Below are 15,749 nucleotides of genomic sequence, written 5' to 3'. Positions count from 1 at the left end.
TCAAACCTTAATGGCGCATCTTCCAAATCCATTTGCATAAGAATAGCCCTATCTTAATCTGCCATAACGCAAATTTGGTGTCGCGATCCAATAACAGAAAATCATACTTCACGGATGCCATTGTCGAAATCGAGCCTAGCTCTGATACCACTTGGTAGGAAATGTAGAACAAAAACAATAGCAATAAAATAAAACAAAGCACACACAGATTTATATGGAAAACCCTTGATCGAAAAAAACCACGAGCAAAGAGAAGCAAACTTTTATTGATGAAGATTGGTACAAAAGGTGAGCGAATAGAGCTGCAAAAACTACTACATCTGGAAAAAAAAAAAAAACCCCAAAAATATATATATATATATATATATATTGTATGGACAGAATAAACGGCCTATCAGCCCTCGACCTCTGCTACCACCATAAAGCCCCATTTTTTCTTTCAAAATAAAGTCACCAAACGGGTCACACCACGAGCTTTTCGGGTTATCAACTCTAACAGTCACAAACACTGATAATTTTTTTTTTTCTTACCCACTCACAATGGTTAATTGTTAGAGAGACTTTGGATTTAGTTAATTTTGTCAACAATGTCCTCATTGGATTTTCACACTAAGAATTTACTATACTTCTTTTTTTTTTTTTTTTTTTGGGCTAAAAAAAATTATACTATACTTCTTGTCGATATTAAATGATCATTGCAAATTTTATTATTGTTACCATTCGTCCTCCTCCTCCATTACGATATTGAGTTACACGTATTTTGAGCCAAATGCAACGCTATAGGGGAGGCACTCATCCATTACATACTTATACTATATGTCTTCAGCCTCATGTATAAAATATATGACGGGCCAGAGTAATTAATTTCCATCTCTAGCTGTTGTTTGTGCAAGCTCCAATCATAATCTCGACAAGATGAAGAACAGAGAAGATAGAAATTCGGGAAATTGAAGTTGGGTTTCTTATTTGCTATAGATTTTTAATATATAGGACATAATTGATGTATGATATTAATTGTGAGTGTTTGCCAACAGGGTTTTTAAGCTTGTAAATGAATATTTTTTAAAAGTAAATGATATATTTATAAACTAGATTGATGTTTTTATCTAATTTTCACCAATTAATTTAGAATCAGATCATTAATTTTATGTTAAAAATAACTGATTTGAGTTTTGAAACCAAGGTCAAAGGGAAGCATCAAGGGAAACATATGTGAAAAAACAAAAATTATAATTCATTATGAAAAACTATCAACTTACAAGTACAACATGCATAGAGAAACATAAGTTTATGTAATTAATTATTATAAATCCTATATCTTATGATAGTCTTGAAATTTTTCCTCCACAAAAAATGTTTCATGTTTTCCTTTCTCTTAGCGAACGAATGACCTCAAAGAGTACAAAATTGTTTTATGTTTCTCGTTCGTCTAAGATCATGAATGACCTCAACGGGTGAGTTTACGTGTGGTTTGCAATTTTTGCATATAAAAATAAATAAATTAAATCGATAGTTAGTCATGAAGAAATTGTGGACAAGGTTTAGACACTTCATACTTTCAGACATTGGAGTATAGACAAATTCATATTAATTTCTGTCATTTCAACTCAATATATAAGTTTGACATCACCATGTTTGGCAGTGCATGGGAGAATCCAACTTTTTAGCTTAATCAGGATTATAAGTCAAAATGAAAGTTTCGTACGCAATATACACCAAAACAAAGTTTCATATGCAATCTTATTTATTTGTTGTTGGGTTTGGTTCCATCCTAAAAGTTTTATTTTTTATTTTTTATTTTTTTTCCTTGGTTGACATCCCCTTAAATTAAGAACTCTGTGGCTCATCGCGCATCATCCTCCATGTACCCCTTGCATGGAGGGCAGCATCATCCTTCATATGCCCCTTGCATGGAGAAGTGCTTTTCTGGCATGGCCTCCTCCATTTTACCCTTAGCATGGGAGCGTGGAAGTCTCCATTACACCATTTGGGGGCAATATCATATTCTCTTTGTACCCCTTGTACAGAAGGCTTTCCTAGTATGGCCTTTTCCATGTTATCCCTAGCATGGAGGTCCTCATTGCACCATTTGAGGATTTTCCATCGTATATGATCTATTGAAGAAAAAATTTAAATAGATATTATTTATTAATAGATATTATGCTATTCAAGTTTCAACATCTTCCAAATCTCTTACCATATAAGCTTTAATGGATAGAACCATTGAAGATGCTCTATTAAATTGTTATGTTTGTATATGAGCTAGGCTAATGGTAGTAACCACCAATAATATTGATACCAATAATAGTTTTCTTTGGATTTGGTTAATTTTAACAAAGCTTTCATCAGATTTTCACAAATATATATATATATATATATATATACTCTTTTTGTTTTTTGGCTTAACTGTTTCATAATTTTTCCATGATAAAGTCAAGCAACATATTGCCCGATGTTAAGCACACACATTATGGTGTATATATGACATGCATCTTAATGGAGCTGAACTGTTCTATACCAGAAATAATATTAATAATAATAAAATATTTATTTTATTTTATTTAAAGTAAAAGGGATAGAAAGGGCGATACAGTAAATGCAGAACAGTACAGGTACTGTATATCATTTAATTGTCCCGTATTTATAGAGCTCTAAAATAAATAAATAAAAATTGTGACGTGCATAATAATTTATTGGACCACATTACAGATATCAATCGCAATTGCTTTTTTCTTATAATTATATTTTTAAGATGATGACAATTGGTTATAAACACCATATTTTTGAAATGCAGTACTTCAACCACAAGAAATTAAGGATAATAGGTTTTAAGGGTTTTGATTTAAAACAATATATAAATTTCGCATTACCATATTTGGCAGTGCATGACAGAATCCACGTTTTTTTTTCTTAGTTAGAAAAATTGTAATTACACCTCACATGCAAGTTTTGTAAGCAATATTGATCCCAAAAAAAAAAAAAAAAAAAAAGTTTGGTAAGCAGTCATTCTTTTTTTTTTTTTTTAATTGGTAAATCTCAAGTATTTATTTGATAATGTTTATCGTTATTATTTTTTTTTTTTATAGTGAAAGAGATAGGATGGAAAATATATACCACCAATGGGGCTATCTATCGATGATATATATCCAAATGGGGGTACTTTATATCAAATCAATGATAGAAATCACAAACAATCAGTCAAACTACTAGTAAAAACAGATAGTCAAAAGTGCAAAACTTTTCGAACTAAATAATACCAAATGCAATAGGTCCGTTTTACAGGTAGCTATAGCCGCCACTTGTCCGGTGATGATGAAGTAGCTAGAGACCAATTGCAATGTTTATGTGTAAACTTGTAGATGGCAAATTTAATACAATTATATAACATTCTTAGGGTTTTTTTTGTTTTTTTTTTTTTTAAAAAGGAAAAAAAAAAAAAAAAAAAGAGACAGTCAAAGTTTTTCCATCTCTTTTTTACATCTTACCAGTGATATGATGCTACCTTGCTAAAAAAATATTAAAAAAAAAAAATAAACTAAAAGTGAAAAGGAAGTAACTGATTTAATCAAAAGAAATTTTTTATTACCGATGACAAGTAACGAGAACAGAAAAATGAAATGCAGAAAGGATAATATATTAATTACGAAGTAGTTTTGTCCTGACTTATATCTTCCAAAAATGCCTTGAGATTCTTATCAGAAGACCCACCTTCCATGGCAGCTTAAATACTCAAATCCTTCCATTTCTTAGTATTCATTCTTATTTCTTCATCTCCCATTACCAATTCCAAGCACTTTCTAATCTCATGACTTTCAACAATCCCTTCCTTATTTGTCCTAACTCTCAAACCATTTTTCCATGAATCCTCTATCAACTTTGCGTTGGTTCCCTGGTCTGTCCACTGAGGAAATGCCACCAGTGGAACCCCACAAACCAAGCTCTCCAATGTCGAATTCCATCCACAATGAGTCACAAAGCAACCCAATGAAGGATTTGATAAAACCTCCACCTGAGAACACCATGGAACTATCTTCCCAAGGTTCTCCAATTCCTCTTTGCAACTCAATCCTCCATTTTCTTCTTTCTTCTCTTCTGGGTTTTGTTTCTCTGTTATCACCCACAAGAAAGGACGGCCACAACCCAACAAAAATTGGTAGGGTTAATTAGTCCTTCAATAAGTCCTGACTGAATTTTTTTTGCCATATTGAATTTCCCTTTTCTATGCCTTTGCTTTTTTGGTGATCTGGGTAAAAAGCTATACAGAAGTGTGTGGGTATTTTCTTTTTTTGCTGTGAGACAAGGACGCCTAAAGCTTTGGGTCTGCAACACTCTTCCACTTAGTTAAAGTAGTGAACCAAAATACAGGACCAGTTGATAATTAAATCTTAATAGTTTCTTTTAACAAATTAATTTTCTTTACAATCAATTTATATATAAACTGGCAGGCTGCTCTGCTCATAAAGAAGAAATGACTTACCACTAGGAGCAAAAGAACTATCCCAAATGCTGGGAGTCCTCCCATCTTCGTTTGCTGCTCCTTCCACCTTCCATGGAATAATATCTTTAACATAAACATCATTAATTACTTCTATGGCTTCTTGCATGTATGTATTTATATATATATATATATATAGTCCAGCTCTTATCATGAGATTTTATTTTTAAAAAAATGCATATATTTAAAATGATATATATGAGAAAGCTGATTAGCTGAGGTTCCAGCGCCAAAGAGAAAGCCAGTAGGGAATAGACAAAAGTTATTCGGATTGTTGTTTGTTTGGCTACTTGGAATAGACAAATCATTATCTTTATGGTCCTACCTACCTACACACGCATTGAATTTTCCTTTTCATGGGGATAATTATGGATTATTCTCTTTAATTTTTTTACAGATTTGTTATAAGTGCAAATGTGGCCTAATAGAGAGACATGTGGACACCTTTTATGTTTATATGAAACCGTGTACACATACATACATATACAAACAAAAGAAAAAAAGATAAAGGATGGGATGTTTTGACATGTGTATGTATATATATATATATATATATACATGGAGCCAAGAAAAAGTTTGTGTGGCTAAACAAAAGACATGTGGATACCTTTTCACATGTTTATATATATATAAAAAAAAAAAGAAAACAAAGCATATGGAACCGTGTGCTTTTATGGATTTTGTCCAAGTTCTACATGTATATATATATATATATATATAGAGGTGGAAATTACATGTATATAAATATATATGTAGGTGGAAATTTCTTTTGGTGGGTTTCTTTAGATATATATATATATATATATTATTATTTGGATGAAATATATATATATATATATATTATTCACGTTGATTATTTTTCTTGCCTTTTCATTGATTGTTTTATCTTTGTGTCAGCATGGAATTTGTCTCTCTCACTTTCTATGATGATTCCCTTCGTTGAAACTTTTAAATTCCTAGAAATGTTGATGATGATTGCTTCAATTCTGCTGTTTGTTTTTTCTGTAGTATATTTGTGCGATGTCAACTATGGAAAATGATGGTGGTGATGATTCAACTCTATGGAGTGCTACCAATGAAAAGATTTATATAGATGTTATGGTAGATTTAATAAACAAAGGTGGTATGAAAGATGGGCAGTTCAGTTCAAAGGAATGGACTAATATGCTTGAAGCTTTGAATAATAAGTCTAAAAGAAACTACAACATGAAGCAAATTAAGCAGAAATTCAATAGGCTTCGAAGTAAGCATCGTGAGTTTAGTGAGCTGTTGCAACAAACTGGATTTGGTTGGGAGTGCACATGTTAACATTAGTCGTGATGATCCCTTTTCTACTCTCGATAAATTAACAAGCAATGTGAGGAAACGCACTGCATCATCTAGCTCAGAACGTAGAAGTAAAAAGGAAACTAGGTCACAACAAATGAGTGATGCAATCCAAGCATGGACTGAGACAGCAAAGGCAAAGACAGAAGTTGCTAAAGCTAAGGCAGAAAAATATAAAAGTTTCTATAGTGTGGATGATAATAGTATTGGTAATGCAAAAGATTGTTCCATTGCTACATGTGTGCACATGTTAACATTAGTCGTGATGATCCCTTTTCTACTCTCGATAAATTAACAAGCAATGTGAGGAAACGCACTGCATCATCTAGCTCAGAACGTAGAAGTAAAAAGGAAACTAGGTCACAACAAATGAGTGATGCAATCCAAGCATGGACTGAGACAGCAAAGGCAAAGACAGAAGTTGCTAAAGCTAAGGCAGAAAAATATAAAAGTTTCTATAGTGTGGATGATAATAGTATTGGTAATGCAAAAGATTGTTCCATTGCTACATGTGTGAGCCTTCTTGAAGCAATAGATGGAGTTGACAATGCTACTTATCTTAAAGCAGTAGAAAAGTTGAGAGAGGCAGATTGGAGAGAGATATTTATCCATATGTCTTCGCCTAGGAAGAAGGCTTGGTTAGATAGTCTTTAGCTAGATTATCATATATCATAATTATATCTGTAGTGGGATTTGATATATTAGGATTTAATTTTGTCGGTTTAATGTTTGTGGAATAATATGTTTGGATTTTTTTAGATTTTTGTATGTTTTATATGTTTGGATTTTTATACTTTATATGTTTAGATGATATGTTCAAATGAATGCTATGTTTGCCTACACTTGGTTAATGGTGTGCTTGATTATTGGATGGTTAAATTGTTTTAGAATTTGAGATCTTTTAATTATTTCGTCTTAATATATATTTATATTTTAATATTGTATGCAGGAAGGACAATAGGTAAAACTCATCTATGGATGATATAAATAGTTCCTCTTCTTCTAGTTCAGATGAAGAGTTTCAAGACTTTATGATGTTTCTTGATGTATGTGAGTACACTAAACGTTTTCTAGAAAAAATACCTCAAAGAACTTCAATGTTGAGTGGTCAAAATTTTATAACAGAATTGTTGAATGGGAGTGAAAAAACATGCTATGAGTTGTTTCGAATGGACAAAAATATTTTTCTTTCTCTTTGTACTTGTTTGAAGCAACATGAATATTTGAAAGATACTAAAGAAGTTAGAGTTGAAGAAGCACTTGCTATGTTTCTTATAATAATTGGTCACAATGTGGGAATGAGACTTATAGCGGATCGTTTTCAACATTCCCTTGAAACTGTGGATAGACATTTCACTTTGACACTAAGAGCAATATGTAGACTTGGAAAAGAATTGATATGTCATACAAACTCTCCATTGCCTTCACATATCGTCAACAATCCAAAATATTTTCCATGGTTTGAGGTAAATACTTGCTTTTGTAAATATAATTTATGAATTTTGTTATTCTTAGTTACTTTTTTAAAACTAATACTATAATATTTTGGTGTTTTAGAAATGTATTGGTGCAATTGATGGCACACACATAAGCGCACATGTTCCTGCTGAAAAGCAAGTTAGCTATAGAGGTAGAAAAGCTATAGTGACTCAAAATGTTTTATGTGCATGCAATTTCAACATGATGTTTACTTTCGTTTATGCTGGTTGGGAGGGCACTGCAAATGATTCAAGAGTTTTTCTTGATGCAATTACAAGATCTGAGAATAAATTTCCATTACCTAAAGAAGGTAAACATAAAAAATTTGATTGTCTTATTTGATGTTTTTTAATAACCAAAATTTCCATACATGATTTCATTTTTTGTATCTTTTTAGGTGAATATTATGTTGTTGATTCTGGATTTCCATGTACCATGGGTTTTCTTCCTCCATTTCGAGGTGAAAGATATCATTTGCAAGAATATCATGGTAGAGGTCGCCAACCAAGAGGACCAAAAGAATTGTTTAATTATAGACATTCTTCACTTAGAAATGTTATTGAACGTTGCTTTGGTGTGTTGAAAGCGCGGTTTCGAATTTTGAAAATGATGCCACCTTACAAGCAAAGTAGACAACCTTTGATAGTTATAGCTTGTTGTACACTACATAATTTCATTCGAAAGTCGGCACAAAATGATGTTATGTTTACACAATGGGAAGAAGAAGAACAAGAGATTGAAGATGAAGAAGCTAGTACAAGTGGATCAAACAATAGTATAGATTTGTCAGACGAAGCAGCAACAGCTATGGCAGCTTATCGCAATCAGCTTTCACAAGTAATGTGGCATGACTATGTTATTCATATGTAAAATTAGTAATTTAATGGATATTTATAGTTGGAGATTTTATATTAGACTTATAAAATTTAATTTCCTATTAGCAACAATTATTTTATTATATACTATCAACTACGTTTTATTATATAATAATAGACAAAAAAATTCAATGGAAAAAAATTTTTTATTAGATTTCAATATATATTTTATATTATATATGTATATAATTCATTAATATGGAAATGAATTAATATTATGTAAATATATATAAATATATTATAGCTACATATATTATATATAAGGTTCTTTGTATGAAAGAAAAATAAATAAAAACCTTGTATGTAACCCAAAAAAAATAAATAAATAAAAATAAAAATAAAAAACTGTTTAAAAACATGTAACCAAACATATTTTCTGTTTTTTGGTATTGAAAACTGTTTTCAAAAATCAATGACCAAACGCTCTTTGTTTTCATAAAACAAGAGAAAACAGTTTTCTGTTTTCATTTCTAAAAACAATGTTTCAAAAACAGAAAACAGAAAACATGGCCAAACAGGCCCAAAGGTTTTGTTGGTTTTCATCTTCCTAAATAATTAACTTTTTCAACTTTATGGTAGTTTTATGCATCAAATGAAAATGTAAAAGCAAAGGTAAAATAATGTGTTAATATTTTTGTAGAATGGTAATTTAGTGTCCCTTAAACATACAATGTAAATGTTTCATACGGCCGGAAATCTGCCACTGGAATATGTAGGACAAGACAGTGCCTCCAATAATTCAACTTGTCCTCTTAATTCGTCACCTCAAACGTCATATGAATAATGATAGTTACAATCCGTCTATAGTACGGACGGTTCTCATACGGACTATAGTATTGGTGACGATTTTTCATAATATTGATGACGATTTTCTAAAAAATCGTCGTTAATACTATAAAAAACCATCACTAATACTGCGGTTCTCATGCATGCGGACAGTTCTCATCATAGAATTTCTAATGATAGTTATTATACTGTCCCATTTGATAAAATATTAAATTGTTTTTATTATTCTTTATTTTTTTTTTTTGACATATGAAAATAATAATTTTTCTTTAAAAAGATTATTATTTTTGTACTTCATATCCAGCTTGTATATACGTGTATTTTTTTTTTTTTTAAATATGACATGTAATTCCATGAATTATTTGTAATAATTAAAAAAAGTTCAGGTGTTTTCTCTCTCACAAAAATAACAGAAGGAAAAAGTGAAGTTTACAAGTGTGGGCTCCACTTCTTTTGTGACAACTCCTATGTGTGGGCCCCACCTCTCTGCCGCAATAATTTCCCATTGCTATATGACTATGACCGATAGACTCCGATAGACTCCTAACACTTCACTTCAGACTTCCATATAAAAACCCGTCAACCGGCAAACACCAACTCACGCGCCACCACTCGCCACCATTACAGCAATGAAACAACGGCGGTACATCATCGTTCCATTTCCAGCACAAGGTCATATAAACCCCAGCCTACAGTTCTCGAAGCGCCTCATCGGAACCGGTGCGGAGGTCGTCTTTGTCATCCCCATCTCAGTCCATAGGCGCATCATGAAGAACAAAACTTCCACTTCCACCCCGGACGGCCTATCTTTCTTCCTCTATTCCGACAGCTTCGACGACGGTTTCAAGCCCGGTGATGACCTGCACCGTTACCTGTCCGAGCTCCGCCGTGGCAGTAAACAAGCTGTCTCCGATCTCATAAACTCCAGTGCCAAACATGGCCGTCCCGTCACTTGTGTATTCTACTCCTTATGCGTCCAGTGGATTGCAGAGACAGCCCGTGAACTCCACGTTCCATCGGCGTTGCTTTGGGTCGAACCGGCTACCTTGTTCTGCATCTACTACTATTTCTTCCATGGCTATGAAGATGAAATCAAGAACAACATCAACGATCCTTCATATTCCTTAGAATTACCTGGACTTCCATTGAAGCTCACTGGTCGTGACCTTCCCTCTCTCATGGATGATACAAAGTCTGAAACTCCAAGAAACCAAAACTCCAAGAGTGCTTGTGAACAGCTTTGGTGCTTTAGAGCCTGAAGCTTTTGTATCAATCGGTGATAATCAGGTTAAACTATTCGGGATCGGACCGTTGATTCAGTCCAGTTTCTCGGGTGTAAAAGATCATGAAGATCAATCCAAGACTTCTTTTAGAGGTGATCTTTACCAAATTGACTCAAACGATAATTATATAGAATGGATGAGCTTGAAACCGGAGAGGTCAGTCATTTATGTGTCGTTTGGGAGCTTCTACGTGTTGCCAAAGCCACAAATAGAGGAAATTGCAGGTGGATTATTGGATTATGGCCGTCCTTTCTTGTGGGTTATTACAGAAAGGCAACGCGAAGAAGGAAAGAAAGAAGAAGATGAGCTAAGTTGCAGAGAGGAATTGGAGAAGCTTGGGAGGATAGTTTCATGGTGTTCTCAGCTGAACGTTTTGTCAAACACTTCATTGGGTTGTTTTGTGACCCATTGTGGGTGGAATTCCACATTGCAGAGCTTGGTTTGTGGGGTTCCAATGGTGGCTTTTCCGAGGTGGTTAGACCAAGGAACCAATGCTAAGCTTATCGAGGATGTTTGGAAGACAGGGCTGAGAGTGAAGGCAAATAAGGAAGGGATTGTTGATAGAGATGGGATTAAGAGGTGCTTGGAATTGGTAATGGGAGATGATGAAATTGGAAGGAATGCCAAGAAATGGAAGGATTTGGATAGAGATGCTTTGAAGGCTGGTGGAACTTTTGATAAGAATTTCAAGGCGTTTTTGGATGAGATAGATCAGGAGAAAGGTCATTTTTTAGATTAATTAGCTAGGAGTGGCTTTTGTTGATCATGAAAAACAATTGTAGTTTCAGATTTGAAACCAATATTTAATCTTTAAGAAAAGTGGAAAGAAGTGAAAGAGAGGCTGCGTTTTCATATTGGTGGAGTGGTTTGGTTGTACCTCCTCTATGTGTGGCTAGGATACAGGAGGTTTAATATTAATTTTTTTGGTCATGTAGGTTTAAGCAGGTTAAAAAATCCGTGAGTAATGCTCATTTTTTTTTTTTATTGAGGGTTTAAAATTTGTGATGTACGTTAAAAAAAAAATTTGTATATCTTTTTTCTGTCAATATCGATCACGATTAATTATATTATTATTATTATTATTTTTTGTTAGAAGTAGAAAATAGAAAAAATTAGGTGATTGAAAGTATTATTATTATTATTATTATTATTTTTTTGGTAATGGATTAAAAATCTAATATTGTTGTTCATTACTATCTGGAGCAGACTTGGACGTCAAGTATGACCGAAACGCAAACATCATTATTAAAATTTTCTTTCTAGTTTTTGGTGTTGGCTAGCCATTAATTTGTTTTCTTAGAAGTTTGTTTGTATTCGCATTTAGAGTTGGTGTAGGACATGTATACCCTGTTAATTGGGAGTACCAGTGCTAGTGAAATTCTATTACTAGTGGTACTAAAATTCTAAGACCCATATATATGTCTACAAGGCGGAACTGAAACACAAACTAAAACAAAGTTTCTCCGATTTCCTTGATTTTCCCTTGTCCAAGCATTCTTTCTTACGACCTCTGTTATTTCTCCATCGTCTTCATCATTAGTAATAGTCCCAAAACTTTCACAAACTTAAAATTGATGGAATTTCATAGCATAGATTTCTGTGGTACGAAAATTTTGACCACTGTAACTTCTTCAGCTGAAGAAGTTAATAAATGGATATCAAGAATCTATGCCATCCATCGCCAACGGATGTCAAATCTCATTCTTGGTTTGGATATTGAATGGCATCCATTTTTTAAACCGGGAAAGCGAAACCCAGTTGCCATTATCCAAATAAGTGTCGGCCATAGGTGTTTGATATTCCAGCTTTTACACGCCAGCTCCATTCCTAAATCCCTGAGCGAGTTTCTTGCTAATCCAGAGTTTACATTTGTTGGGGTTGGAGTTAAAGAAGATGCGGATAAACTACTTCAAGATTGGCGTCTGAGAGTGGGAAATACTGTGGATTTAGCCCATGCAGCGGCAGAAAAGTATGGAGTTAGTGACTATAAACGAAAAGGGTTGAAGAAATTGGCCATGGAGTTGATCGGCAAGTGCATGCAAAAGCCAATTCATGTTACTTTGAGTGAGTGGGATGCGAAGAAGCTGTCCCATGAACAGGTTGAGTATGCGTCCATTGATGCATACGTTTCTTTTGAGCTCGGTATGTCGTTGAAGAAGGGCGGTTACCATTATGATGATCGTTATAATATTGATGATCCTATTATGGAATGCCATTATGATCCATATCATCCTAATATTGATCCATACAACTATGGTCATCCCATTCTTATGGATCAACTATATCACTATGATGGTACCATTATGGATCAATGGTGTAATGATATATATCATTATAATGATCTATATCATTATGATGATCTATATCATTATGATGATCAATTTGTTAATCAATACTTTGATGGCCCATATAATTCTGATCATTATGCTGATCTTACAATTGATCATTGTAATGGAGCTATTGATCATTGTAATAGAGCTATTATGGAAAATCGTATTATATTTGTAGTGTTTTGATGATATAACTAATATATTTACGAATGTTCAAACTTATTCATATTGGCGTATGTAATAAATATTTCTGAAAAAAATTGCAATTGATATATGTTGAAAGTATGTAATTAGAAGTATTGATTATTAAAACACTTATGATTTTTTTTACCGTTTCAATTATTTTCATTGTTTATATACATTTATTATTACTCACCGAAAAACTCCAACTAATAAATTGCACCATTTCATTGTTTAATATTAATCATATAATCAATGTTTAAATTTGCTTTTAAATACTATTAATTAAAAATTAAATATTATTAAATAAGCAACAAATTGTAAAATGTAAATTGATAATTTAAATTGTGATTTTTAAAAGTTGATAATTAAATTGTAAAACGATAAAAATATATTAAAAAAATTAAAACACAATAAACCCTTAAAAAATGAAAATAAAGAGGGAAAAAAAACAATATATGTAAGACAATAAAATTCTCATATTATAGTATAAAAATTGGGAAAAAAATCGTATTGCATTTAGCAATTTAGCTTTGCTCGTTTATGCATTATCTAACTCAATCATTGACCAGTTTAAAAATTAAAAAAAATTAAAAAAAAAACTCAATTATTGACCAAGTACTAGCCCAAAAAAAATTGTATGAAAAAAAAAAAAACTGCATTTCCTTAATTGGTGAATTACGAAGCTTTTCCATGAATAAATGCCAAGACTAATCGATTTGATTAAGTTAAGAGGTTCTGAAAGATTATCTTATCCAAAATCAGCCTTGAGATTCATAAAGTTTACCAATAACTTTTCAAAAAATAAAAATAATACTTTATGCATAATATAGAGATTAAAAAAAAAAAAAGACTTATAAAAGAAAGTGATTAAGTATTTCTAAAATATAAAAGAAAACATGAAAATTTCTTTTTATAAAATATGTTTTTTTTATTGATTATATATATTATTTACACTTATATTTTAGAAATTTTATAAAAATAAATTTTCAAAGTTTTCTTTTATATTTTAGAAATACTTAATCACCATTCTTTTTATTGGTTTTTATGATTTTTCTTAATCTCTTAAATATGCACAAGTTATTATATTTATCTTTTGAAAAATTATATTTGCATTTTCAAAATAATCTATGCAATTTTTCTATTATTTTTTTTAAAATTTTTTTAGAGTATTTATTATATGTAAAGATTTTTATTTCAATATTTTTTTCAAAAAATTATATTTGTAATTTTTTCAAATTTTTGTTAGCTTTTAAAAAAATAACGATCCCTTTTTATTCTTTTATTTTTGATTATTTTTTATTTGAAATTTTTACAATTTACATTCTAAATTATATGACTTTATCAACTATATTTAAGTATTGCCGCATAACATGTGATGATGCAGTACGACAGCTTCTTCATCGTTTCAAGCTTGGTCAAGGGTTGTTTTGAGTTGCAAGGCTTTTAGGCTAATTTTTAGTGACCGTAGGCTTATTTTGATTTTGATTGTTCAAGTGGAGAAGTGTCACGGCACTGTCTTATTTATTTTTAGAATCAAGTTTGTAGTTAAACGATGTCGTGCAGTCCTGGCTGGGAATGGTCTTGCTGACGTGGCATTTAATTGTAGTGGAATTGTGTGTTTTGCTGTGAGAAGTAGGGGTGGGCAAAAACCGAACCGGATCGATCAAACCGACCAAACCGACATATTTGATTTGGTTTGGATTGGTTTTAATTTATTAATCGGTTTGGTTCGGTTAAATATATAAAAAAAAAAACCGAAATAGTCGGTTCGGGTTGTAGGTTGGATGAAATTTATCCAACCCAACCCGCACCAAACCGATCATCAATTAAACTAACATTTTATTTTACTTTTATATATAAATATAGTATATAATTATAAAATAAAACTATTATTTTATTTATTGTGAGAATGGGATTGAAGAGTGTGGAAGAAGACTTTTTAAAATAATTTTTATTTTTATGGATTGTTAGTTTATTTAATTATAAGTTCATTTTAAAATTTAAGATTTCAAATATGGATTGTATTCTATTTTATAATTAATAATGGTTGTAAATTTGTTATAGAATTTATTTGTTGGTGTATGATGTATTTGTATAATTAGGTTGTAGTTGTAAACTTATATTATAGTTATATGGTTTTATTTTGTATTATCTTACTTGTATTGTAGTTGTATGGTTTCATGTTGCATTATAGTTAATAGTTAGTTTATTTGGTATTTTTGCTAGTTGAATGTATATTAAAATGTAGTTGTATGGTTTCATGTTGCATTATAGTTAATAGTTAGTTTATTTGGTATTTTTGCTAGTTGAATGTATATTAAAATTATTTAATTTAGATATTATTTAATTTAGATAATAGCTTGAAAAAGATGCTTAATTCAAAATATAATGTATGAATATGATTGAAGATTGATAATTAAAAAGGCCTAAAAAAACTTTATACAATTTTGAACCCAATGTGTACAATTTTTATCTCAAAATAGCATAAATAAAAAAATTTGGGCCGAGATCCAAACCGACCTAAACCGTTAACCCAACCCAAACCGACCAATGATCATCGGTTTGGTTCGGTTCGGGTTGAACATGGTGGTCGGGTTGGTTTGGTTCGTATCCAATCCAAACCGAATTGATTGATTCGGTTTAAAAAAATCTATAAAACCGAACCAAACCGCACCGAGCCCACCCCTAGTGAGAAGCATCTTGACCGGCATGTGGCCTAATGTCATTACTAGGCTACGTCGTTTTGCTTCGATGGATTGCTTAAAAGCCGAGGATGATTTTCTGCCATTTTTGTTGGATTGTAAAGCTCTAAAACAAGACATAAAAATTTAAAATCTTCCATTTGTTTTTTGTTTTTATAATTAACAATTTATATCAAATTATGAACAATAGATCCCCCAGTCTACCTGCACATATTAAGTTTCCGTCAGCCCATTTCTCTTCGTTGTTTATTATTTATTGTCTTATATTGAAATTAAATTTTAGATCAATA

The 15,749-nt window shown here is 31.7% G+C and overlaps 1 protein-coding gene and 1 pseudogene across 2 annotated transcripts; both read left to right on the top strand.

The window, feature by feature from the left end:
* Positions 1-3,469: 3,469 nt before the first annotated feature.
* LOC125424111 (uncharacterized) lies at positions 3,470-8,247 on the top strand. Of its 2 annotated transcripts, none has more exons than XM_060815958.1 (4): positions 3,470-4,153; positions 6,771-7,287; positions 7,379-7,610; positions 7,698-8,247. In XM_060815958.1, the coding sequence occupies exons 2-4, from the start codon at positions 6,796-6,798 to the stop codon at positions 8,168-8,170; spliced, it is 1,197 nt and encodes a 398-aa protein (XP_060671941.1). In that variant the 5' UTR covers positions 3,470-4,153; positions 6,771-6,795; the 3' UTR covers positions 8,171-8,247. The 2 variants fall into 2 exon arrangements, with proteins under 2 accessions (XP_060671941.1, XP_060671942.1); XM_060815959.1 differs by having other exon boundaries at positions 3,471-4,153; positions 7,535-7,610.
* Positions 8,248-9,299: 1,052 nt separating this feature from the next.
* On the top strand, positions 9,300-11,320 carry LOC132803298 (phloretin 4'-O-glucosyltransferase-like; annotated as a pseudogene).
* The last annotated feature ends 4,429 nt before the right edge of the window (positions 11,321-15,749 follow it).

The sequence above is a fragment of the Ziziphus jujuba genome, chromosome 3, assembly GCF_031755915.1.
Source record: "Ziziphus jujuba cultivar Dongzao chromosome 3, ASM3175591v1".
Taxonomy (NCBI): Eukaryota; Viridiplantae; Streptophyta; class Magnoliopsida; order Rosales; family Rhamnaceae; genus Ziziphus; species Ziziphus jujuba.
The sequence above is the reverse complement of the archived record's forward strand: the minus strand, read 5'-3'. Positions and strand labels throughout refer to the sequence as shown.

Coding starts and splice junctions, on each gene's coding strand:
- LOC125424111 (XM_060815958.1), top strand. CDS start 6,796: ATGGATGATATAAATAGTTCCTCTTCTTCTAGTTCAGATGAAGAGTTT. Junction 7,288..7,378: donor AATATTTTCCATGGTTTGAG/GTAAATACTTGC, acceptor TTGGTGTTTTAG/AAATGTATTGGTGCAATTGA. Junction 7,611..7,697: donor ATTTCCATTACCTAAAGAAG/GTAAACATAAAA, acceptor GTATCTTTTTAG/GTGAATATTATGTTGTTGAT.